At 39.6% G+C, this 25,006-nt stretch overlaps 1 protein-coding gene across 8 annotated transcripts in view; it reads right to left on the reverse strand.

Moving 5' to 3' along the window:
* The window catches only part of NPNT (nephronectin), a 76,256-nt gene that overhangs the window by 44,332 nt on the left and 6,918 nt on the right, over window positions 1–25,006 (reverse strand). For 4 of the 8 annotated variants that reach the window (XM_069593560.1, XM_069593555.1, XM_069593557.1 and 1 more), the window contains exon 3: window positions 14,405–14,455. The exons of the other annotated variants lie outside the window; for them this stretch is intronic. In XM_069593560.1, coding sequence (XP_069449661.1) covers window positions 14,405–14,455 — 51 coding nt within the window. The remainder of the gene's footprint in view (window positions 1–14,404; window positions 14,456–25,006) is intronic. 8 annotated transcript variants of the gene reach the window in all.

Genomic DNA, 25,006 nt, shown 5'->3' on the forward strand with positions numbered 1-25,006 from the left:
AAAGAACTTCACTGCTACATCTAAAAATTAGATGAGAAAACACAGATCCACCTTGAGATTAGAGAAAAATGATTCCCAACTTCTGTGTAAACAGACCCAACTTTTGACAACCCATTTCACTATAATGTGAGTCCTCAGTGGTCAGCACACACCAACCTTCGCAACTTGCTGTGAATAGTAGGTCAAGGAAAAAAAAAATAAGTGGACTATTTTTTTTTTAGCAGTCTATTTCAGAATGATCTTCTCAAAACAACAAAAATAGATGAGACCCTGACTTGTAGGAAACAATGTGTCTGCTGTCGCTAAAGGTTAAGCAGAAATCACTGTTTTGCTGAGCTTCCTATGGATCAGGGACAAGAAGTCTGGGCCACGTGTGGTCCATGGAGGACCACTGCCATCCACATATGATTTAGCAGCTCAAGAAACCAAATTCAGGTGAGGATCACAGGTAGTCAGTGAATGACAGATTCTTTTCCCTGCAAAATCAGATGTTGGAATTAAGGTCAAATGGGCATATCACACTCAAAATTTACTCTGTAACATTCCTACAACACAATCTCCAAAGTGCCCTTAAAATAACCCCTAAACCATTACTTGAACTAAAGAAACAAGTCTCAACTGGCAAAGCAAACATAGTTCTTTAATGGCACATGTTCCTGTTTGACTGCAATCTAAGATTTTCCTCTTAAAAATTCATCCTAACTGATGTAACTGGGGTTCTGAGAGTTGGCCAATGTTTTCTGACACTAAGTTAGACAATGTTATCAAATAAGATAGGGGAAATTAAACTCCCACATCAGTTCTATATAATATCTTATGTAATCTAATCACAGTTGGGAGTCAAGTGCCAACATTTGTTGTTTTTTTTTTTTTTTTAAAAAAAGAACACCCTGAGTTGCCCAAGCAGATGTTGGCTCTGGAGAGTGGCAAGGGAAAAGCCAACTCAACCTCAGGTGGTGTTGTAACTTGAGAAGTACTTTCTTAATGTAAATAAGATCATCTTCTGAACCTTAAAAATCACTTGCAATCTTCCTATTCTATATCATGTTGTAACTTGAGAAGTATTTCCTTAATGTAGATAAGATTGTCTTTCAAATCCTAAGAATCACTTGTAATTTTTGCAGTCTCCATTATTTTGCTATTCAGACATGGCACCATTAAAAGCAGAACAAGGAAACTGCTCTCCAGGGTGAGTGATTTGAAAACAACAATGACATAAACTATTCAAGAGCAGGGCAGAAGGATGATTGATACAAAACTGGGACATTTCCTAGAGTCCTCAGGACACCTAACAAGCTTCACAGAACTCAGATATGGATATACTCATTTTAAGGAAAGAGGAATATAAAATGAGGAGTAACTTTTCCAAAGAGCAACTGGCCTTGGAAGAGAGAGTTGCTAAAAGAGGCATTAAGCAAGCCATTGCTGTGTTAATGGGAGCTGGAAGGAATGGAGGCGGAATGTTAAAGGGCTCCACCAAAAAGGGCCTTGAGCTTCCTTTATCATAGGTACCACAAACCCACAGAGAAGAATCCTACAGATCCCAAGATCTCCAGAGGAAAACAACTCTCCAGCCTCCTAATATCCTGTATTCTAGTGTTGAATATCCTATTTTCAAATCTAAATCCCTTCTGTCGTAAAATCTGGAGCAAAAGTGCCTCTGATTGTTATCATTATAAAAGAAAACCTATCTGTTAAACGATCTCATGAATACAGAACGCAAAACCACTTTAAATGACTGATTAAATTTACCCTCACAATATCCATATAAGGCAAGAGAGAGACAGACATTATCCATATTTTACCAGCAGACAAGCAAAAGCACAGAAAGTTAAGTGATTTGCCTGATTTCAGAAAAAAATTTCTTATAATCTTCTAATTCTTTTGGTATTCGGAAAAACTCCAGAAACCTAGCTTTTTGAGTGTATTTGGCAGAGAGGAGAGTGAGGTTATAGTGAAAACACTAACCAGGAAAGGATGAGAGGGATAGAGAATATCAAAGGTAATTAAAGGCATAAAGGTATTTGGGAAGGCATAAAACTTCTAGGAAGAAGTCACAGTTAAGAATACAACCTATAATTTGAGAAAATTGAAGTAACCCTGCCAGAATATTTCAACATAAAATGATCTTTTTACTTCACTGCTTGTTAGATACAGAAGCCAGATTCTGAATCATTAATGAAGTATATAGAACTGTTATCTCTTCTGATGTATTATTACATCTATGATTTTTTTGCTCTCACACTTTAAGAAATGTTATTTTCATTAAGAACTTAAACTAATCATAAACTACAGTCAAATATTAAGTCAATCAGTTGATAATTCAGAGTATGAAGTTAAAATAAATAAGGATTTCTGTTCTATATAATGTTATTTTCCAAGAGCTGTCTGGTTAATTTGTCTTTTTAGAAACATCCAATTGAAATTTCTCAAGGGTCTATTTAATCTCTATTTAACTTTTTAATTCCTGAAGTAGACCAAAGAAAATAAGTGCCTGCATCTTTGAATTTCAAACCAACTTTTATTTACTATAATTAAGCACTATCCATTTCCACTTAAGCAATCTTCTTCTGAAAGTATTGTCATTTTTGGTTTACTTGAAATTTTAACTTTTTTCTGTTTTCATTGTAGCAGAACACCGAAACATAGATTAATGCTAAATGAGACTTTAAGAACATTTCATAAAGTATTATTACTTATTTGGAAGTGTGAAGTAGACTTGGGGGAGATTTTCTTTAAGTAGGGTTGGGGTCGCAAAGAGTCAGATAAGACTGAGTGACTGAACTGAATTGAACTGAACTGGAGCTACCCCACGTCCAAGGTCAGGGGCAGCTGCGCGGATGCAGGAGGGCTGAGAGGAGCTACTCCACGTTCAAGGTCAGGAGGGGTGACCTCGTCCAAGGTAAGGAGCAGCAGCTGCACTTTGCTGGAGCAGCCGTGAAGAGATACCCCACGTCCAAGGTAAGAGAAACCAAAGTGAGACGGTAGGTGTTGTGAGAGGGCATCAGAGGGCAGACATACTGAAACCATAATCACGGAAAACTAGCCAATCTGATCACATGGACCACAGCCTTGTCTAACTCAATGAAACTAAGCCATGCCGTGTGGGGCCGCCCAAGACAGACAGGTCATGGTGGAGAGGTCTGACAGAATGTGGTCCACTGGAGAAGGGAATGGCAAACCACTTCAGTATTCTGGCCTTGAGAACCCCGTGAACAGTATGAAAAGGCAAAATGATAGGATACCGAAAAAGGAACTCTCCAGGGCGGTAAGTGCCCAATATGCTACTGGAGATCAGTGGGGAAACAACTCCAGAAAGAATGAAGGGATGGAGTCAAAGCAAAAACAATACCCAGCTGTGGATGTGACTGGTGATAGACGCAAGATCCGATGCTGTAAAGAGCAATATTGCATAGGAACCTGGGATGTTAGGTCAATGAATCAGGGCAAATTGGAAGTGGTCAAACAGGAGATGGCAAGAGTGAATGTTGACATTCTAGGAATCAGCAAACTAAAATGGACTGGAATGGGTGAATTTAACTCATATGATCATTATATCTACTACTGTGGGCAGGAATCCCTTAGAAAAAATGGAGTAGCCATCATGGTCAACAAGAGGGTCCGAAATGCAGTACTTGGATGCAATCTCAAAAACAACAGAATGATCTCTGTTCATCTCCAAGGCAAAAATTCAATATCATGGTGATCCAAGCCTATGCCCCAACCAATAGCGCTGAAGAAGGTTAAGCTGAACGGTTCTATGAAGACCTACAAGACCTTTTAGAACTAACACCAAAAAAAGATGTCCTTTTCATTATAGGGGACTGGGATGCAAAAGTAGGAAGTCAAGAAACACATGGAGTAATAGGCAAATTTGGCCTTGGAATACGGAATGAAGCAGGGAAAAGGCTAATAGAGTTTTGCCAAGAGAATGCACTGGTCATAGCAAATACCCTCTTCCAACTACACAAGAGAATACTCTACACATGGACATCATCAGATGGTCAACACCGAAACCAGATTGATTATATTCTTTGCAGCCAAGATGGAGAAGCTCTATACAGTCAGCAAAAACAAGACCAAGAGCAGACTGTGGCTCAGATCATGAACTCCTTATTGCCAAATTCAGACTTAAAGAAAGTAGGGAAAACCACTAGACCATTCAGGTATGACCTAAATCAAATCCCTTATGATTATACAGTGGAAGTGAGAAATAGATTTAAGGGACTAGATCTGATAGACAGAGTGCCTGATAAACTATGGACAGAGGTTCATGACATTGTGCAGGAGACAGGGATCAAGACCATCCCCATGGAAAAGAAATGCAAAAAAGCAAAATGACTGTCTGGGGAGGCCTTACAAATAGCTCTGAAAAGGAGAGAAGAGAAAAGCAAAGGAGAAATGGAATGATATTCCAATTTGAATGCAGAGTTCCAAAGAATAACAAGGAGAGATAAGAAAGAAAGACTTCTTCAGCGATCAATGCAAAAAAATAGAGGAAAACAACAGAATGGGAAAGACTAGAGATATCTTCAAAAAAATTAGAGATACCAATGGAATATTTCATGCAAAGATGGGCACAATAAAGGACAGAAATGGTCTGGACCTAACAGAAGCAGAAGATATTAAGAAGAGGTGACAGGAATACACAGAAGAACTGTACAAAAAGATCTTCACGACCCGGATAATCACAATGGTGTGATCACTCACCTAGAGCCAGACATCCTGGAATGTGAAGTCAAGTGGGCCTTAGGAAGCATCACTATGAACAAAGCTAGTGGAGGTGATGGCATTCCAGTTGAGCTATTTCAAATCCTGAAAGATGATGCTGTGGAAGTGCTGTACTCAATATGCCAGGAAATTTGGAAAACTCAGCAGTGGCCACAGGACTGGAAAATGTCAGTTTTCACTCCAATCCCAAAGAAAGGCAATGCCAAAGAATGCTCAAACTACCATGCAATTGCACTTATCTCACACACTAGTAAAGTAATGCTCAAAATTCTCCAAGCCAGGCTTCAGCAGTACGTGAACCATGAACTTCCAGATTTTCAAGCTGGTTTTAGAAAAGGCAGAGGAACCAGAGATCAAATTGCCAACATCCTCTGGATCATCAAAAAAGCAAGAGAGTTCCAGAAAAACATCTATTTCTGCTTTACTGACTATGCCAAAGCCTTTGACTGTGTGGATCACAATAAACTGTGGACAATTCTTCAAGAGATGGGAATACCAGACCACCTGACCTGCCTCTTAAGAAACCTATATGCAGGTCAGGAAGCAACAGTTAGAAGTGGACACAGAACAACAGACTGGTTCCAAACAGGAAAAGGAGTACGTCAAGGTTGTATATTGTCACCCTGCTTATTTAACTTCCATGCAGAGTACATCATGAGAAACGCTGGGCTGGAAGAAGGAAAAGCTGGAATCAAGATTGCCAGGAGAAATATCAATAACCTCAGATATGCAGATGACACCACCATTATGGCAGAAAGTAAAGAGGAACTAAAAAGCCTCTTGATGAAAGTGAAAGAGGAGAGTGAAAAGGTTGGCTTAAAGCTCAAATTCACATCATTTCATGGCAAATAGTTGGGGAAACAGTGGAAACAGTGTCAGACTTTTTATTTTTCTGGGCTCCAAGATTGCTGCAGATGGTGACTGCAGCCATGAAATTAAAAGACACTTACTCTTTGGAAGGAAACCTAGATAGCATATTAGAAAGCAGACACATTACTTTGCCAACAAAGGTCCATCTAGTCAAGGCTATGGTTTTTCCTTTGGTCATGTATGGATGTGAGAGTTGGACTGTGAAGAAAGCTGAGTGCTGAAGAATTGATGCTTTTGAACTGTGGTGTTGGAGAAGACTCTTGAGAGTCCCTTGGACTGCAAGGAGATCCAACCAGTCCATTCTGAAGGAGATCAGTCCTCGGTGTTCACTGGAAGGACTGATGCTGAAGCTGAAACTCCAATACTGTGGCCACCTCATGCAAAGAGTTGACTCATTGGAAAAGACTCTGATGCTGGGAGGGATTGGGGGCAGGAGGAGGAGGGGATGACAGAGGATGAGATGGCTGGATGGTATCACCGACTCGATGGACATGAGTTTGGGCGAACTCCAGGAGTTGGTGATGGACAGGGAGGCCAGGCGTGCTGCTCCTCATGGGGCTGCAAAGAGTCGGACTTGACTGAGCGACTGAACTGAACTGAACAGTAGCAATGATCACACATAACACCCATATATTTGTTTCCAAATACCATTCCACAATAAAACCAGGGCTGAAGCAGAGAGGCTGGAATATTTTGCTGTGACAAAAAGCAAAGGCATACTCAAAAAATTATGGAAACAAGTGAAAATGACATAGGAGCTACTAGGAAGTGTTCCCACTAGCCAAATTTGGCATAATTTGAGCACCAAGAAGAATAAGGATAGTAATTGATAACAACTGAATAGTCAAGGCTATGGTTTTTCCAGTGGTCATGTATGGATGTGAGAGTTGGACTGTGAAGAAAGCTGAGCACTGAAGAGTTGATGCTTTTGAACTGTGGTGCTGGAGAAGACTCTTGAGAGTCCCTTGGACTGCAAGGAGATCCAACCAGTCCATTCTGAAGGAGATCCATCCTGGGTGTTCTTTGGAAAGACTGATGCTAAAGCTGAAACTCCAGTACTTTGGCCACCTCAGGCAAAGAGTTGACTCATTGGAAAAGACTCTGATGCTGGGAGGGATTGGAGGCAGGAGAAGGGGACGACAGAGGATGAGATGGCTGGATAGCATCACCAACTCGATGGACGTGAGTCTGAGTGAACTCCGGGAGTCGGTGATGGACAGGGAGGCCTGGCGTGCTGCGATTCATGGGGTCGCAAAGAGTCGGACACAACTGAGCAACTGAACTGAACCGAACAATAAAAGAATCCATGGGTCCAGAGTGATTCTATAAAGAAGAGAACTGAGCTCCTCTTTACAGAATGCCAGGAAACATGCAGAAGGAAGGACAGAATCTGAAAAGATAATTTTACAACCACGACTGAAATAATTTGAGTAATAATTATCCACAGATGTTAAAACTTTCACTAGGTGAAAGTTTGTTAGGGAACAGAATATTCAAAGAATGTCAATGTATCACCCCATAGGGTACTTACTAATTACAAAGAGAAGGTGCCTTTCAGTGGAGAAATCTGGTAGACTCCTTAATCAAGTGATCAAACTTAGCACCACCAGTTACAGAATAAACTAACATTATGTGCAATGGGAATATCATAATACATGATCACCTGTGTAATATTTTTGCCAAAAAGGTTTAACCAGCATCTAATAATGAGGAAACTTCAAATTCAGATCTAGAAAAAAGTAGTTCTAGAACTGTTCTAAGGAGTGTCATCTAAATGAAACATCTATGATTGGCTCTGGATCCAAAAAAATCCATGAAAATCATTTGGAGATAATTTGGGAAATCTAATCATGGACTGTTTGCTACATAATATTATTGTACATATGTTAAATTTAAGTGTGACCTGGCATGCATGTTAAAGTATGTAAATACAACGAGCCATCATATCTAAGTTACTTTCAAATGGCTCATTAATTGTGTGTGTGTATGTGTGCAGATAAGAAGGGGGGCAGGGGTGGGGAGAGAGAAAGCGAGGGGGAAAGAGTGTATGTAGCATACCTGCAAATGTGTAATATGTTAACAGTTGTACATGAAAAGTACACGGCTATTTACTGTTACTATACTTTCAACTCCTGTGTGGATTTGAAATTTTTCAAGTACAACAATGGGAAAAAAATTTATAAACACGTGTAGGATGATATGCATACCTTGACAAATATTACTTAATTACTCTGACAAGTATTTCTTAACTTGTGAGCTGTCGTGTACTTAGTGCACTCTGGAGAAGGGGATAAGGGCACACACGCTGGAGTTAGACCCCTGGGGTCCCAGGTTTACCTAAGCAGAGTGTCCAGCTCTCTCTGCTCTGAAATGAAGACTATAGGTTGAACCAGAGGAAAATGTCAGCACTGCCAATTTTTACTTAAAAAGTAGTAAGCCAACCGGTGGAATATAGAGTTATAGGTTTATGGGGATGATTGAATGAAAAAATCCAAATAAAGTACTTAGAACAGTAGCCACCTCATAGTAACAGCTCAAAAAATATATATTTATAAACAGAATTATAAGAACAAAAAGATGAATTGCTACAGTGTCTAAGAAACCGTATTAAGGACTAGGGATAATAAAATCAGTAAGTGATCAAGTCCTCACCCTCAACTAAGGAAGTCTAGTAAGGAGAGACAGAAGTAAGCAAAAATATCTTAATAACAGATATGTGTAGAGGATACAGGAGAGGAAGTGGTCAGTTACATGGCTTTAAGGGAATCAGAAAAGGTTTTGGAAAGGAAATAGTGCTAACAGATTTCTTTCGAAAAAAAAGAAACTTACAAAACACCGATAGCATAGTGTAAGAATTCATTGAGATTATGGTGAAACACAGACTTCCAGGTGGCGCAGTGGTAAAGAATCCACCCCCCAGTGCAGGAGATGTAAGAGATCAGGTTCGATCCCTGGGTCGGGAAGATCCCCTGGAATAGGAAATGGCAACCTTCTCCAGTATTCTTGCCTGGAAAATTCCATGGACACAGGAGTCTGGTTGGGCTACAGTCTGTGGAACTGCAAAGAGTCGGACATGACTGAGTGCAAGCAAGCAATGATGAAAGACATATCAGGTGAAAATTATATTTGTTTTAGCTAAGGAGATGATGCTCTAATTTTGAATAGGGGTACTGAGCAATCATCAAAAAAAGGCCAGAAAGTGTTAAAGTAACCATCACCACTTCCTTCAGTGACCAAAATCCTTATGTTTAAAGAGTCACTGACAGACCAGGAGTTGAGCCATTTATTAACCATTTTTAAAACGCAACCAGCTTTGTGACTATACACAGAAATGCAGGCTGTGAGGCATTTCGTCAGTACGGCTCACTTTTTTTTTTTGTTTAAAAGAAAGCATTACTTCACTAATTGTTCCAAATGTATCTGATGGAGGACCTTACACAGAAACTTGGAAACAAACATCCATCAAAAAGGGATTGCTTAAATAAGTGGTGGTACAAGGGTCTTCTTGCCTCCAGGATTGTGGACTTCAATTCAGGTATCATCTGCTATTAGAGGGACCTCACTAAAAACAGGCTTCACCATGATTTCACCATGCCGTTCTCCCCATACACTCCCTGACTCCCCTTCATGTTTACTTGGAGCTCATCATGCCGGTTCAAACATTTTGTATGGCATTCAACACCACATTTCACAATCTGACTCCTGGCTATCCCACCAGTCTCCTCTCCTCTCCGGTCATATCCACAAACAGACCCACTAGTGGTAGTTCCCAGGAAATCACATACTCCAATACTCCCACGCTTTTACACAGACTGTTGTTCTTCCCTTTGTTTGCTGGACTAACATCTAGACAGCTTCAATACTCAGATTAAATAATATTTGCTTTAGCCCCTCATTCTGATTTTGGGGCCCTCCTCAGTGCTTTCATAAACCTCTGTGTACAACTCTGCCATAAATTATATATATATGTGTGTGTGTGTGTGTGTATTCACACACACACATACCATCCTATATTATCACAAGTATTATTCTTACCTTGCTCCTTCACTAGACTTTGAGCTCTTCAAATACACAGTATCTGCTCTGAAATTTCACACAGTCTCCTCACAAAGACAGGCATGACAGGTGTACAAGGTGTTAAAAGAATACAGAAGAAAGAATTTCTCAGCAGGCAGGCAGGAGTAGGGAAAATGTCAGGAAAGGCTTGCAAGAGGAAATGTGAACTGAATCTTAAAAGATGAGTAGGAATTCACCACGTGGATGGGTGAAGGGCCTTTTATTCAGAAAAAATAGCATAAGCAAAGCCAGAGGCGCGTGAAGCAGCAGAGGGTCTGGCAGCACAAGGGTAGCCCACTGTGACTGTGTCCACAAGGCAAAAAATAGTCCTTCTAAGATAAGGCAATCACCAGCTTAAAGACTCTCATACTCAAAGAATCAATATTCCATCCATAATGGCGAACAATCAATCGATTGTAAGAAGTAGGTGTCACAATCAAACGACACTTTATGTGTTTTCAAGCGTGTACATTGATTTAAGAACCGTCTTCAAGCGTTAAGATCTTTTATACAATATGTGGTAAGGTCATAAGAAAGGCAGACAAATTAAATATAGTTATTTCCCCAGTAAGCTGTCTTTCCTAAAACTACAATCTGCTTAGTAAGATTACATCATGTTCACATTTTTTATTTCTTTTATATAGAAGTGCCTGGTCCTTATACCTTCAAAGTACTGACCAAGCTAAAGAGGTATAAGACACAGTCCCCAGATTCATGGAACTAACAGTCTAGCAGAACAAACGATATAGATCCACAAAGAATCCCAACACAGAGCAGGATGAGACAGGTGCCACGCCAGTGCTATAACTCAGTGTAGAGAAAGAAGACACTTCCTGTCACTAAAGTCAGGAAGGCAGAATGAAGGCGGCCTCTGAGCCAGGACCCACGGCAGGGTTGAGTCACAGTATGTTCTAATAAGAAAGAACATAAACTTCTAACATAAGTGCGGGCTTCCCCAGTGGATCAGCTGGTGAAGAATCTATCTGCAGTACAGAAGCCACAGGAGATTGCGGGTTCGATCCCTGGGTCAGGAAGATCTCCTGCAGTAGGAAATGGCAGCCCACTCCAGCATTCTTGCCTGGAAAGTCCTACGGACCGAAGAGCCTGGGGGGCTATAGTCCAAAGGGTCACGAAGAGCCAGATATGACTGAGCGACTAAGCACGCACACACACACACAAGTGTGGCTATTCATTCCTAACAACAATTCACTCTGAGTTGAGTATCTGCTTAGAATTAAAAGTGATTGTGATGGGATACAGAAAAAGTTAACCAAAAGGGGAAGAAAGATAGAATGTTTTAAGAGAGTGGTTCTCTTTTTCAGCCCTTGATATAAACAAATGTTGAATTACTCATTTCTTTTGGCTAAAGGCCAAAATGGTAAACTGGAAAGAAACTTTGTGAAGAACCAAAAACTGTCAGAGAACATTTCAGCCACATGCAATACAGTATTTTCCTTCTCCCACATTCCTCAGATACGTTTAATGTTATTCTTCTATGGAGGACGTTGTGAGGATTATTAATGTTGACTGAAGACGGTGGTGGGGAAGGAAAGTGTGAGTAGGACAGAGGTGAAAAGATCATTCAACCCCAGCCGGTGCCCCACTCAGACCCGCCCTTGAGCTCTAGGCCTGGAATCCACCCATGTATCACACCTCTCCACGTCCGAGTCTCACAAGAACTTCCTCGATGTCACAGCCAACACTGAGGTCATCCCCTGAACTTTCTCCCGTGTTCTCTAGCCCACCAAAGCACACACCAGAAACCTGGGCATCATCCTTGATTCCATCTTCCTCACACCATTCGCACACCATCTGCTGCCATTTCACTGAATGTGAAATAACTACTGAACTAAGTGCTTCACATTTTTTCACTTGACCTTCATTAAAAACCCTATAAGGTTGAGTTCTTATCTATATTTTACCAAAAAAGAAGCTATTTCCCAGAAAGGTCAGGTAAGTTTCTCAAAAATACAGGTCTGGTAACAGCTGGGTCTAACCAGGAAGCCTGAATTCCCCGTCCTAATACTCACCCCTCCATCCTTTCTTTTTATTATCTGTCAATCCCTATTTTTCTCTGCTCCACCAGTGTCGCTTAAGATAAAACTCAATTTCTCGCCAGGTTTACTGTAACAGCCTCTAGCCCTGAGCCTCAAAAGGCAATCTCTTAATTGCCAACCAGCAAAATGTTCAGCAAGTGGCCCCAGAACCCAAGTGCCTACAGATCCTGGGCATCTGTCCTGAAGCAATGAGTTCTATGATAAAATGGAGTGCATGCTTCGTCCAACAGGGCAGCACTAAGCAACTCCAGCCCACCAATTCCTTGTAGCAAGAGGAGCGACTGATTTATTAACAACGCCTGATCATTTTTCCTTGGAAACACTGGCACCTATTTTAAAAAATGTTCCAGCTCTCTGTGAGCAAAACTAAATTCACCTGTATGCCAGATCTGACCCACTGCATGTGTGTGTATGCTCAGCCGTGTCCGACTCTTTGCAACCCCATGGACTGTAACCCATCAGGCTCCTTCTCTCCATGAGATTTTTCAGGCAAGAATACTGACCCACTAGAACCAGCTTATAACTTCTGAAATACAAATCTGATTAGGTAATTCCCCTGCTTAAAATCTACACAACGCTACTCTACAACTCTGGGATAAACACGACTCTAAGATGCCATCAGAGGCCTTCCACGAGTCAGCTCATTCCTCCCTCTCCCACAGCATCCGTCATCAGATACCCTTCAAACACACACCCCAGTGCCCAGATGAAGGTTCTTACATTTCCTGGAATGTGCCTCTAACTCTGGCTTCTGAAGCTTCAATGTATTTTTTTGTCTGGCCCGGTGTCCTTCACTTGACTTACCCCTGAGGATACAGCTGGGCCACCAGTCCATCACTCTTGGCTGGGACACTGCCCACTGTGATGGGCTTTCACAGTGCCTATCTCAAAGCACACTTGCATCAAAACACACCTCTCATCCAATACTGTCTTCATCTGTGGGCCTTCCACATGGACAGGAAATGACATCAATGCCTGCAGCTTCATCTTACTGATGTCTGCAGTGGTTGGCCCAGGCTGAGATAGGGAATAGCCCTCAGTATGTAGCTACGGAATGAATGAATCAACTAAAGCCCACTGAGTCTGTGAAATTTTCCTTGATCCACTCCAGCAGAAGTAGTTCTTCCTCTAAACAGCCTCAGCTCTTTAATCCCTAACTCTTGCCTACTTTAGAATCCTGGAAGGAATAAAAGACAACCATCTTATCGATCAGCTCCTCCCAAGCAAGTGTCCATGTTTTACTAAACTTGGATTAAACTTTTACTAAACGTCTCTCTCCCAGCCCCTAACTTAGCTCCTTAAGTTTAGTAAAGCTCTCAAATGTGTGTCAAATAAGTCTCTCTTTGTCAAATAAGTCTCTAAGTAACTCTACATGTAATTCTACAATCCAGTTCTTCCAGTTCCTTTTCCCTAGGCTAGGTAACCAAAACCATACCTCATTCTGACATGGAATGGATGTTATTAAAGAAGTGGAGAAGGAATGGTTCAGAAGCACAGGCAGTTACCCAATGACAATTTTTACTTCAGACATGAATAATTTGAGAAACTTTCTACTACCTCCGATGGATTATTTCCAAATGATGGGCATGGTAAACACAATGTAGTTTAAAACATGCTATATACCATGGATGCTATCATCGACCCTGGTAAAACACCATTTCAAAGTTCAAACACTTATCAAGAACTGTTCTGCATGAGGAGGAGGCATTCTCCTGCTGGCCAGCAACAATCCTGCCAGTAGGTTTAAAGATCAGGAAACCGTGGCGCAGAAAACTTAAAATATCTAGTATGTCACAGTTGGCGAGTCCCAGGAAAGAGTCCTGAATCCACATGTGCTGGTGACAAAACCCAAGTTATTCTTTGGCACTGACTCCTTAACTTCAGCCATAGCTCTGATAGTTAATCCTACAGCTGACAGTAAATATAAGATACATATGCTTTGATTTTTTTAAGTCTCTCTGAACAGAAAAAGAAAAACATTTATTTCCAAAACTATCAAAGCTTGTTCCCAAATGGTTTTATTAAAATCTCCCCTTAAAGACACTTTCTCTGACATGTAAAAATATAAAGTACATTGTCTTCTTGGTACCAAATCCATAAAACAGAATTACATATATTTCACCAAAAATTTTCAGTTAAGTATCATAAGGATGATTTGCCAGGTGACATTGTTCACTTTTAAAAATGTTTAAAACAAGATACTTCTTATGCACCAAAATCATAGCATGAACACTCCTAGGTGCTAGTACCACATCTAACATATGTTACACAATAAAAAGATTTCTTACCTGATTTTTCCATGGAGAATTAATGAATACGAGACACAATTCCCTCAGGTTAATGATAGGATGGTGTTAGTAATTTCTTTTGGTGGATTATTTTTTTTTTTGCTTCTTTAAATATTAAAAATATAAACTGTCCTTTAGGTTAGAATGGAGGTAAATTTATTAGATTCGTAAAACAGAAGAAAGAAATTATAAACTGAAATGGAAAAGTTTAATGTAAGAACTGAAAACAAAATTATGAACAGAATAAACACATCTCTAAGGAATACAGCTTCCCCCTAAAAAGCAACTCAGGAACACAATTAGTGTTAAGTTTTATTAATAACTTTATAAAGTTATTATTTAGAAGTATGCCTTTCAAGACATAGATTAGCCGAAATTATTTCAAAAAAATGTTCATCTAACCTTTGAGCTGGCACCTTATCCTGGCTATTCTCTGCCTTAAGACGTAGAAAGCTGCAAAACAAATGTCCAAAAAAAGAAATTCCAGATCTTTTCTCTGTAAGGAGGCTGGACTTGGGTATTTATCAACTTGTTACATTCCCGGAGACTTACATGTTTGCAACTTTCAGTGCTTTTCTGAAACAAACAAAAAAAATCTAGGACATGTTCAAAATAGTAATATTTTAGTCACCATTTTGTCATTAAAAAACATTCTGTAACAAAGATATTAACCAATAATTGAAGTTGTGCTATTCTTTCATAGTTCAAATTCTAAATTAAAATATTTCAGACCTCTAGTGACATTGTACCTTCCAATCCAATTTTTAATCTTCAGAATATTAATTTTTGGTTCCAAGAGACAGTATCCTTTTATTTAAACGAGTATTGGACAAAATATCTGAAAAAAAATTAAAACTTTTGATCAATTAGCAACCAAGGCTAGTAGTTTTTTAAATTGATATTTTTTTTTTTACTTACCTGTTTCTTACATACTGTGTTTCCCTTTTCTCTCCAACTTTGAGAAGGAAATATTAAGGTTTTTTTTCTTTTCCTTCCACAGCATTTTCTTCTTGCATGGCTGCTTTGGTTGTCAATAGCAACGGGAATTAGTGGAAAAGCTCAGCCATTTCACTCGAAGATACAAATAACCCAGTATAATGAAAGTAAATGGAAGAAATTTGAAACACTACTAGTAATGGTCAGGGTTCGACTGCCTAGAAATCCTAGAGGTAAGGGAAGAGATGATTTTATTACTTTTCTTTTGGATCAATGCCTTTATAGCATAAAATATTAGTCTTCTTTAAAGCACAAAATATTCACTTTAACTGTCCATTTGTGTTATTTGTTTGTATAATTTAAAGCAAGGTGAATAGAGCCTTCTTTGGGGTAGTATCAGAAGAAAAAAATTGTAAGTCCAATTTAACTCAAAGCAGTAGTTTATCGATCCAGAATGATTGCTTTATACTTTTAAAGGCACACACAACATTTGTTTTTCAGAGTATTATTTTCATGTCCATTGTGTTTACAAGTTAGCATGTTGTTTTTGTTATTGTTGCTAACTTTAAAAGAACTCCTGATCTTGATATATTTCTTAAAATAATGACATATATCAGGCACAATCTAAGCAAAAAGCTGAAAATAAATCAAAGCATAAATTGCAAATTATATTCTGGATCACATATTAAGGAAAACCATGACTATGGTTATGTATGAGAAGAAAAATATAAAAGGATACTGTTTCTTTAATTCTCTTTAAATGTAAATTTTGAATAATCTATCAAGAAAAAATATTAATTTAAAATAAAGGTGAAATAAGCTAATAAAGAATAGCAAACATCATTATTTTCTAACTAGTTATGTTAGTACCAAGCAGCCAAACAGTTCTGTATAGTTTATTTTTGTCTCATAATATCTTAATTGGGTCACATTTCTCCTACTTCACTTAAATCAGTGTTGACACACATAGATTTAGCAAGTTTTATGATATTGGTATCTACACCCATTAAATAAGACTTCCAGAATGAAATTTTAGCCAAAGCCCCACATTCTAAAATTTGCATTTTAAAACTATACAGAACTGCATTTTAAGTCAAAGCAATGTTAAACTTGGAGTAATTATCTCCAGGAAGCTTCTGGAATCTATTCTCTAATGATGTGTAAGGAAATGTTCATAGCCAACCATCACCACAGTTTTTGTGAAAGCTGCCAAAAATAAAAGCCCTACATGTATTTTTTTGTGTGGTATGAACCACACGGTGAAAAGCACTAAAACAGGATTCATTCGTAGCAAATAAGGAAACGCCTGTCCATTTTCTCCTGATAATCAGTTTTCCAACAGCCACTATAAAAAGCCATAGTGTTTGATACATGCAGTCTTGCCAGCTCCAAGCCACCCAGTGAGAATTCTCAACTGCAGAAGTCTCTCCTGAGACTTGCCCCAGACCACTGCTTCAGTTCACCTCAGGGTTCCCAGTGATACTGACTTTACAGACAGGTCTCCGTGATTATTAGGCATCCTTAAACATCAGGAGCACTCTGATGACTTTATAAAATTGTAACTAATATAAACCACAGAAGCTAAACAATTTGGGGATGTCTTTTCTTGCCTGCTAAACACAGGTCACAGATTTGGAGTCCATTCTGGGCCCTGGACAGAGTTAGGGAAAATAAGGGATAAGAAACCCAAAGGAATTGAGCCTCTGTATTATCCAAAGGGATCCCTGTGTTATGGTGTATCATCACACAGCCTCTGAAGCATGATACATGCACGTCCTTCAAGGCAATAAATCCAGGCTCCCAGATGAAAGGGACTGGTCCTCCCAGACTTTGCACCTCTATCTTCCAACCCTAATCTCCAGCTGGAAAAAAGTAGCAACTCTAAGACGTTCTCCCTGTCCCAACCCAAAATTTCATGTATTTCTCTTTGTCAAAAAAGTTAATATTAGCCCAGGAAACACTATTTATAGACAACTCTCCAACTCTGCATGTTTATTAAAGCAACATCCAAGACAACAGACCCCACGAATAGAATTTTGAGTAACAATCTGGAATCTTTCCACTACTTTATAAGTATTTAAGTTACAAAATCCATCAAACCTCAACACAAGATTAGAGAACAGAACATTTAACAAATCGACAAATTATCTCTTCATAATTTTGTATTTTCTCCCCCATTTTAATTGCTTTAAAAAACCCCAAAATTCTGCCTTAATTAGGAAATAAGCTATACAGGGGGATATCTTAATTTTGGACCATACACAAAGATATTATGAACTTTTAAATTCATCAGTGATTTAAAAACAATCTAAGGGACAAAAGAACTTGAAACCGACATTATCAATATGAAACACCATGAAATATTTATGTAATCACATGAACTTAGGACAACTTATCTAGTAGAAACTATTGTCATAGTAAATTATATAAAATCATGTACCCTAATCCATGTACATTAAAAAAAATAAATTTAAGTATAAGCTGCAATTTGTCTTTTTCTATTACTTGCTATTTGTTGGCATGAAAGCACTTGGACAGTAGATTTCAAGTACCTACAAAACCTTGCCTGGAGAATCCCAGGGATGGGGGAGCCTGGTGGGCTGCCGTCTATGGGGTCGCACAGAGTAGGACACGACTGAAGCAACTTAGCAGCAGCAGCAGCATGTGTGTGTGCTAAGTCACTTCAGCTGTGTCTGACTCTTTGTGACCCCATAGACTGTAGCCCGCCAGGCTCCTCTGTCTATGGGATTTCCCAGGCAAGAATACTGGAGTGGGTTGCCATTTCCTCCTCCACAGGATCTTCTTGACCCAGGGATCAAACCCACGTCTCTTATGTCTCCTGCACTGGCAGGCAGGTTCTTTACCACTAGCCTCACCTGGGAAGCCCAGGCAGGCTTTCCTCAGGCCCCAGTGAAGGTACGTTTGTGTCTGGATGGTGACCTGAGATTCTACTTTGACTCTATTCAGGTCTCAGTAGCTTATTTAAAGCAGCCTTCCGTGAGATCCAGGTGAACTAGAATAAAAACCAAGAGTCATTTTGGCTCCTCTGCACATGTATAAAAATCAGGAGCTTTGGCAAAAGGAACACTGGTCAAAGATTTTGCTGTTTCTGGGCTCATCGGCCCTTATTCCATGTTACAGCGTAAGTAGGATAAATGATGCGTTCGTGCCTCACCACTTATCCCAAGTCATAATCTGTACAAAAAGGAGAAAGTACATACAAAATGATAATGACTTTCACACTGATGTTCAATGAATACAAAAATAATAACTCATATAAAGTTGATACAAAAAATTCTCCCACTGATTTCTTTGCAGAGCCTCTTTATACTGGATCCTGCTGCTGCTGCTAAGTCGTTTCAGTCGTGTCCAACTCTGTGCGACCCCATAGACGGCAGCCCACCAGGCTCCCCCATCCCTGGGATTCTCCAGGCAAGAACACTGGAGTGGGTTGCCATTTCCTTCTCCAATGCATGAAAGTGAAAAGTGAAAGTGAGGTAGCTCAGTCGTGTCCGACTCTTTGCGACCCCATGGACTGCAGCCTACCAGGCTCCTCCGTCCATGGGATTTTCCAGACAAGAGTGCTAGAGTGGGGTGCCATAACCACCACTGGTTCATGGTAAAAATGTTGCTGTGGCCCCCTTCCACTCCATCATTCACCCCTCTTCTATAAATACCACATGAAAGTCTTTCAGAACTGTATGTGGTAAAACCCATAATTTCCCCCAAATAACTGGCTTATTTCTTCCCTAACAAACAAAAAGAATTATATGAGCAATGAAAATTCCCTTCTCTCTTTGGCTAGGAGAAACTAAGAGCCAAATTATACAACAGAATTTGACTCCTATGGCTTACGTATCTGCATTTATTAACTGTCCTCCCATCTTACATTTTGTTCTATCCTTTTTTATTCCTCTAGACTTTGTTAATTCTATTTTCCTATTTTAAGGCACTCATTCCTGGAAACCACATCCTTTTCCAAACAAGGTAGGACATAAAACCATAGAAAGAAATCCATTCTACTTGTCTTTTAAGGTATCTTCTAAGGAGCCAAAAATAGAAAGTGACTGAATGGAAGGTTTATGCTCAGTAATATTATCCATGACTTAATCTCCTTTAAGTTACACATTTTATACAAGAACTTTTACAAAAATAAAATGAGAGCTATTTAGTAACTGTACTTACATAAAAACAGAATGACTCTCCAATTCTTCCACATCTGTATGTATACAACAGTGATGATGAATATGTAAAGATATTCACTACGGCTTATTTTGTAAAAACAAGGGACTGAAAACCACCTAAATATACATAAATAGGGGATTTTTAAATTAATCAATAAAATTAATTATGGTGCATCCACATACAATTTACCTTGATTCATGGACCTAAAATTCCAGGTTCCTATGCAATATTGTTCTTTACAGCATCGAACTTTACTTTCACCACCAGGCATATCCACAGCTGAGCAGCATTTCTGCTTTAGCGCAGACTCTCCCTTCTTTCTGGACCTATTTCTCCACTCTTCCTCAGTAGCATACTGGACACCTACCAGCCTGAGGGGCTCACCTCCTGGTGTCATATGCCTTTTCATACTGTTCATGGAGTTCTCGAAGCAAGAATGCTGAAGTGGTTTTCCATTCCTTTCTCCAGTGGAATGGAGGAATTTAAATTAGATGACCATTATACCTACTACTGTGGGCAAAAGTCCTTTAGAAGAAATGGAGTAGCCCTCAGACTCTACACATGTACACCACCAGATGGTTAATACCGAAATCAGACTGATTATATTCTTTGCAGCCAAAGATGGAGAAACTCTACACAGCCAGCAAAAAAACAAGATCTGGAGCTGACTGTGGCTCAGATCATCAGTTCCTTATTGCAAAATTCAGGCTTAAATTCAAGAAAGTAGGGAAAACCATTAGACCATTCAGGTATGACCGAAATTAAATCCCTTATGATTATATAGTGGAAGTGACAAATAGATTCAAGGGATTAGATCTGATAAGAGTGCCTTAAAAAACTATGGACCAAGGTTTACAATATTGTACAGGAGGTGGTGACCAAAACTATCCCCAAGAAAAAGCAAGAAGGCAAAGTGTCTGTCTGTAGAGGCCTTACAAAGAGCTGAGAAAAGAGAAGCAAAAGGTAAAGGAGAAAGGAAAAGATATCCCCAACTGAATGCAGAATTTCAGGGAATAGCAAAGAGAGATAAGAAAGCCTTCTTAAGTGAACAATTCAAAGAAATAGAGGAAAACAATAGAATGGGAAAGACTAGCGATCTCTTCAAGAAAATTAGAGATGCCAAGGGAACATTTCATGCAAAGATGGGCACAATAAAGGACAGAAATGGTGAGGACCTAACAGAAGCAGAAGACATTAAGAAGAGATGGTAAAAATACACAGAAGAACTGTAGAAAAAAATATCTTTATGATCCAGGTAACCATGATGGTGTGATCACTCACCTAGAGCCAGACATCCTGGCGTGTGAAGTCAAATGGGCCTTAGGAAGCATCACTATGAACAAAGCTAGTGGAGGTGATGGAATTCCAGCTGAGTTATTTCAAATCCTAAAAGGTGATGCCGTTAAAATGCTGCACTCAATACATAAAATTTGGAAAACTCACCAGTGGCCACAGGACTGGAAAGGGTCAGTTTTCCTCCCAGTCCCAAAGAAAAGCAATGCCAAAGAATGGACAATTGCGCTCATTTCACATGTTAGCAAGGTCATGCTCAAAATCCTTCAAGTTAGGCTTCAACAGTATGTGAACTGAGAACTTCCAGATGTACAAGCTGAATTTAGACGAGCAGAGGAACCAGAGGCCAAATTGCCAACATTCACTGGATCATAGAAAGAGCAAGAGAATTAAGAAAAAAAAAAAAAACAACCTACTTCTGCTTCATTGACTATGCTAAAGCCTTTGATGTCGATTATAACAAACCTCGGGAATTCTTAAAGAGATGGAACACCAGACCACCTTACCTGTCTCTTGAGAAACGTATATGCAGGACTAGAAGCAACAGTTAGAACCAGACACGGAACAACAGACTGGCCCTAAACTGGGAAAGGATTACATCAAGGCTGTATATTGTCATTCTGCTTATATAACTTATATGCAGAGTACATCATGTAAAATGCTGGGTTGAATGAATCACAAGTTGGAATCAAGATTCCTGGGAGAAATATCAACAACCTCAGATATGAAAATGTATCACTCTAATGGCAGAAAGCAAAGAGGAACTAAAGAGCCTCTTAATGAGGGTGAAAGAAGAGAGTGAAAAAGCTGGCTTAAAACTCAACATTCTAAAAACTAAGATCATGGCATCTGGTTCCATCACTTTATGGCAAATAGATGGGGAAAAAGTGGAAACAGTGACAGACTATTTTCTTGGGCTCCAAAATCACTGTAGATGGTGACTGCAGCCATGAAATTAAAAGATGCTTGCTTCTTGGAAGGAAAATTATGACCAACCTAGACAGCGTTTCCAAAAGCCAAGATTACTTTGCCAACAAAGGTCCATCTAGTCAAAGCTGTTGTTTTTCCAGTAGTCATGCATGGATGTGAGAGTTGGCCCATAAAGAAGGCTAATCACTGAAGAACTGATGCTTCTGAACTGTCGTGTTGGAGAAGACTCTTGAGAGTCCCTTGGATAGCAAGGAGATCAAACCAGTCAATCCTAAAGGAAATCAACCCTGAATATTCATTGCAAGGACTGATGCTGAAGATGGAGCTCCAAATACCTTGGCCATCTAATGCAAAGAGCTGATTCACTGGAAAAGATCCAGACGCTAGGAAAGATTAAGGGCAGGAGGAAAAGGGGATGGCAGAGAATGAGATGGTTAGATAGCATCACTGACTCAATGGACATAAGTCTGAGCAAACTTCAGAAGATAGTGAAGGACAGGGAAGGCTGAAGCACTGCTGTTCATAGGACTGCAAAGGGTTGGACATGACTTAGCGACTGAACAATAACACGGCACCTCCATATGTAAAAGAATGAGTCAAGCTTACATGAATTGATAAGGACTAGCCTCCAAAATGTAGTATCATATGAAAAAAGAAGGTACAGACTAGGTTTACTTCTTGCCATTACTTTACGAACAGGAAGAATTTTGGTTAATCAATTATAACATAGTCATATGGTGGAATACTACAGATTCATTAAAAAATGAGCAATTGCTTCGTGTACTGATGATAAAGACCTTCAAGATGCATTTTTAAGAAAAAGAAGGTAAAATGGGGTATATTGCATGCTTTCATTTGCACCAAAGAGGTAGGGGTGGAGATATACAGGAATTTGCCCACAAATACGTAACATATTTCTGAAAAGTATACAAAAACCTGGTAATATTGTCTAACAAGGGGTATTTAAGGACCTGAACACACTTTCTCTTATAAAATAAATATATTTTTAAAAAAATTAATGGGAAAAAATTTTAAACCTGCACAAAATTGCTGGGAGAGAAACAAAAGTATCCACTATAGTTAAGGGAGTGGGAAGTAATGAGAATTCAGGCTAAGAATGCTCCTCCTCTTCCCTTTCATCTCCCCTGTGAATATCTTCCGTTATTCACTGAAGGAAACTGCAGAATCACTCAGCATCACTGGACTGTCATTTTAAAGGCACGCGGTTGGTTCAATTGACTGAAAATGCATATAACATGAACTCCACATCTGAAAACTGCCATTACAGTTGCTACAGGAGGGGAGAGTGAGGAGTTCAACTACATTTTTCAAAGCTTATCAAAAAATTTCGAAGGAGGAAACAGTGTCGTTTCTGGGCCAGAAGTGGCTCCTTGGGACCACGTGTGCATATGCTTTCAGGCAGCATCTCCATGTGGCAGGTATTTGAGGGCAGATGAAGCAGCCGAACTTCCAGCCACTACAGTGCTTCCTTTCATTTGACCTGATATCCCAGGCTGAGAAGCGCTAACATTCCTGGTCTATAAAGGTTAAGACCCACCCAGATTAACTGAAATGGGAGTCGGAGGAGCATGCTAAGTTGCTTCAGTCGGGTCCAACTTTGTGCAACGCTATGGACTGCAGCCTGCAGGCTCCTGTGTCCAGGGGATTCTCCAGGCAAGAATACTGGAGTGGGTTGCCATACTCTCCTCCAGGGGATCTTCTCGACCCTGGGATGGAACCCCCCGTCTCTTATATCTCCTGCATTGGCAGGCAGGTTCTTTACCACTAGCACTACCTGGAAAGCCCTCTAAGGAAATTAGTAGCTCTCAACAGTAAGATATAAAGATCAGTTCTAATCAGGGGAAAGAATGAAGGAACAAGGTAATTTCTCTGAACCTTGACTTGCAAGAAGACTCATCCTCCAAAACTACCTGTGCGAAAAAGTCAGACTTCTTCAGGGCTGATTTTGGTGTGGAATCTATATTCCAGGACCACTTGAAGTTACCCAAAGCACATACCATTCTTAAATAACCTTTTCATGGAAAGTGGGTGGTTGGTTAATCTTGAAGACTACTTCCTAAGGATGTGGAAATTCAGATTGAGGGCTGAAAGTAGTTATAAGATGGTCCACTGCCTAGCATTTATTCCTATCTCCAAAAATAAACCGTGACATTCTGCATCCTCACCCCAAGATTAGAGGAGGAAGCTGAATTTAGACAGTGAAGCATGCTCAACTCCATTCAGCTGGCCCAGGACCTGCTGGCAATCTTCAACACGGCTCTGCGCAGCACAGCCTGCCTTGAGATTCCCAACCACTCCTGGTGGGATGCATACAGTTGTATGGGTATAGAAAACTGCCTCATCCATAAAACGCTGATTCATGTCCAGTGCAGGCTGCCACAGCTGTTTACTACTAATAGAAAGCACTCACTAGGAACAGTGTGGGAACACTAGAGGTGGCCTTCAAAACCACTTCCGGTATTTCTCGTCTACTCTTATTTTAAAAAAAGGATTCAAAATCCAAATAATCAAAGAAGGGTGTAATCTATGTATTTTGTGACTAGGGAAATCAATGACTAACATAGGGAGCGAAAATGAACAAATCATGTTCCTTTCATGAGGCTGGATTTCTGAAACCAGATGTGAATTGAAGAATAAAATATGAATTTTAAGTATTTCATTTACTGTATCAAAATTCTCTGCTTCAACTAATAACCATTTCATTTGACATACAGAAATAATGAATTCAATAATTTGCTCATCATTCTTTCTAGTGATCCACAATCATTAGCCATAACGCATATTATCCAAATGAAATTATTGGAGGTACAACTCCAGAACAGTTTCAGAATGAATTACTGTTTCTCAGTCCTTGAGTTAGTCCTTGAACTAAGTTGTAAGTTTATCAAGCGCTTTTAAGAATCCAGAATTTTCACTTTACATGGCAATTGTACAGTTGCAGTCTTTACTAACTTCGGGGCGGGGGTTGGTAGGAGGAAATGAGGTTTAGAACTAGTAAAGTAAAATCAAACTCTAGGTGTGGGTTTTATTTCTCACCAAAATCTCCAAAGAAACATAACAAAATTCCCGCATTTTTCCTGGTCTTAAGGAAAACTGCTCAAGGACAGCCAAAGAATTCAGAAACTTAATAGCTTTGTTGAAACCTAGAACTAGCTGCATTTTTAATTTTTCTCCACACCTTTACAAAGTGCTTTCAACAGAAACACTATTGTTACAGCCACATAGAGAGCCAAACCTCCCAGTAAACAGAAAAACAACCATACAGAAATGCAATGTCTAGATCCTGTATACTTTAAAATATAAAGGAAGTTCTCAGTGGGATTTAGAGCTGCAGGGCACCTTAGAAATCCACTTGTAAACTGGGAAAAGTGCCGCTGAGAAATGTTAAATAGCTAATCAGGTACAAAAGTCACAACTCCACTCAGTGGTCTCAAACTGTCTAGTGCTTTTAGTTAAGAACTGTTTCCATGGCATACATGGCTTTTTAAAATCAGAGAAACACTGAGAAATCTTTATTACTGAGATCTCCACTTGTTAGGAGTAGAGAAATTGTTAAAGTAATTGAAATGTGTCATTAATGTGATGGGAAAGTTACGGAAGTTAAGCAGAAATAAGTACAGAGCAAGTAACAAGTAGTTT

This window comes from Ovis canadensis, chromosome 6, assembly GCF_042477335.2.
Source record: "Ovis canadensis isolate MfBH-ARS-UI-01 breed Bighorn chromosome 6, ARS-UI_OviCan_v2, whole genome shotgun sequence".
Taxonomy (NCBI): Eukaryota; Metazoa; Chordata; class Mammalia; order Artiodactyla; family Bovidae; genus Ovis; species Ovis canadensis.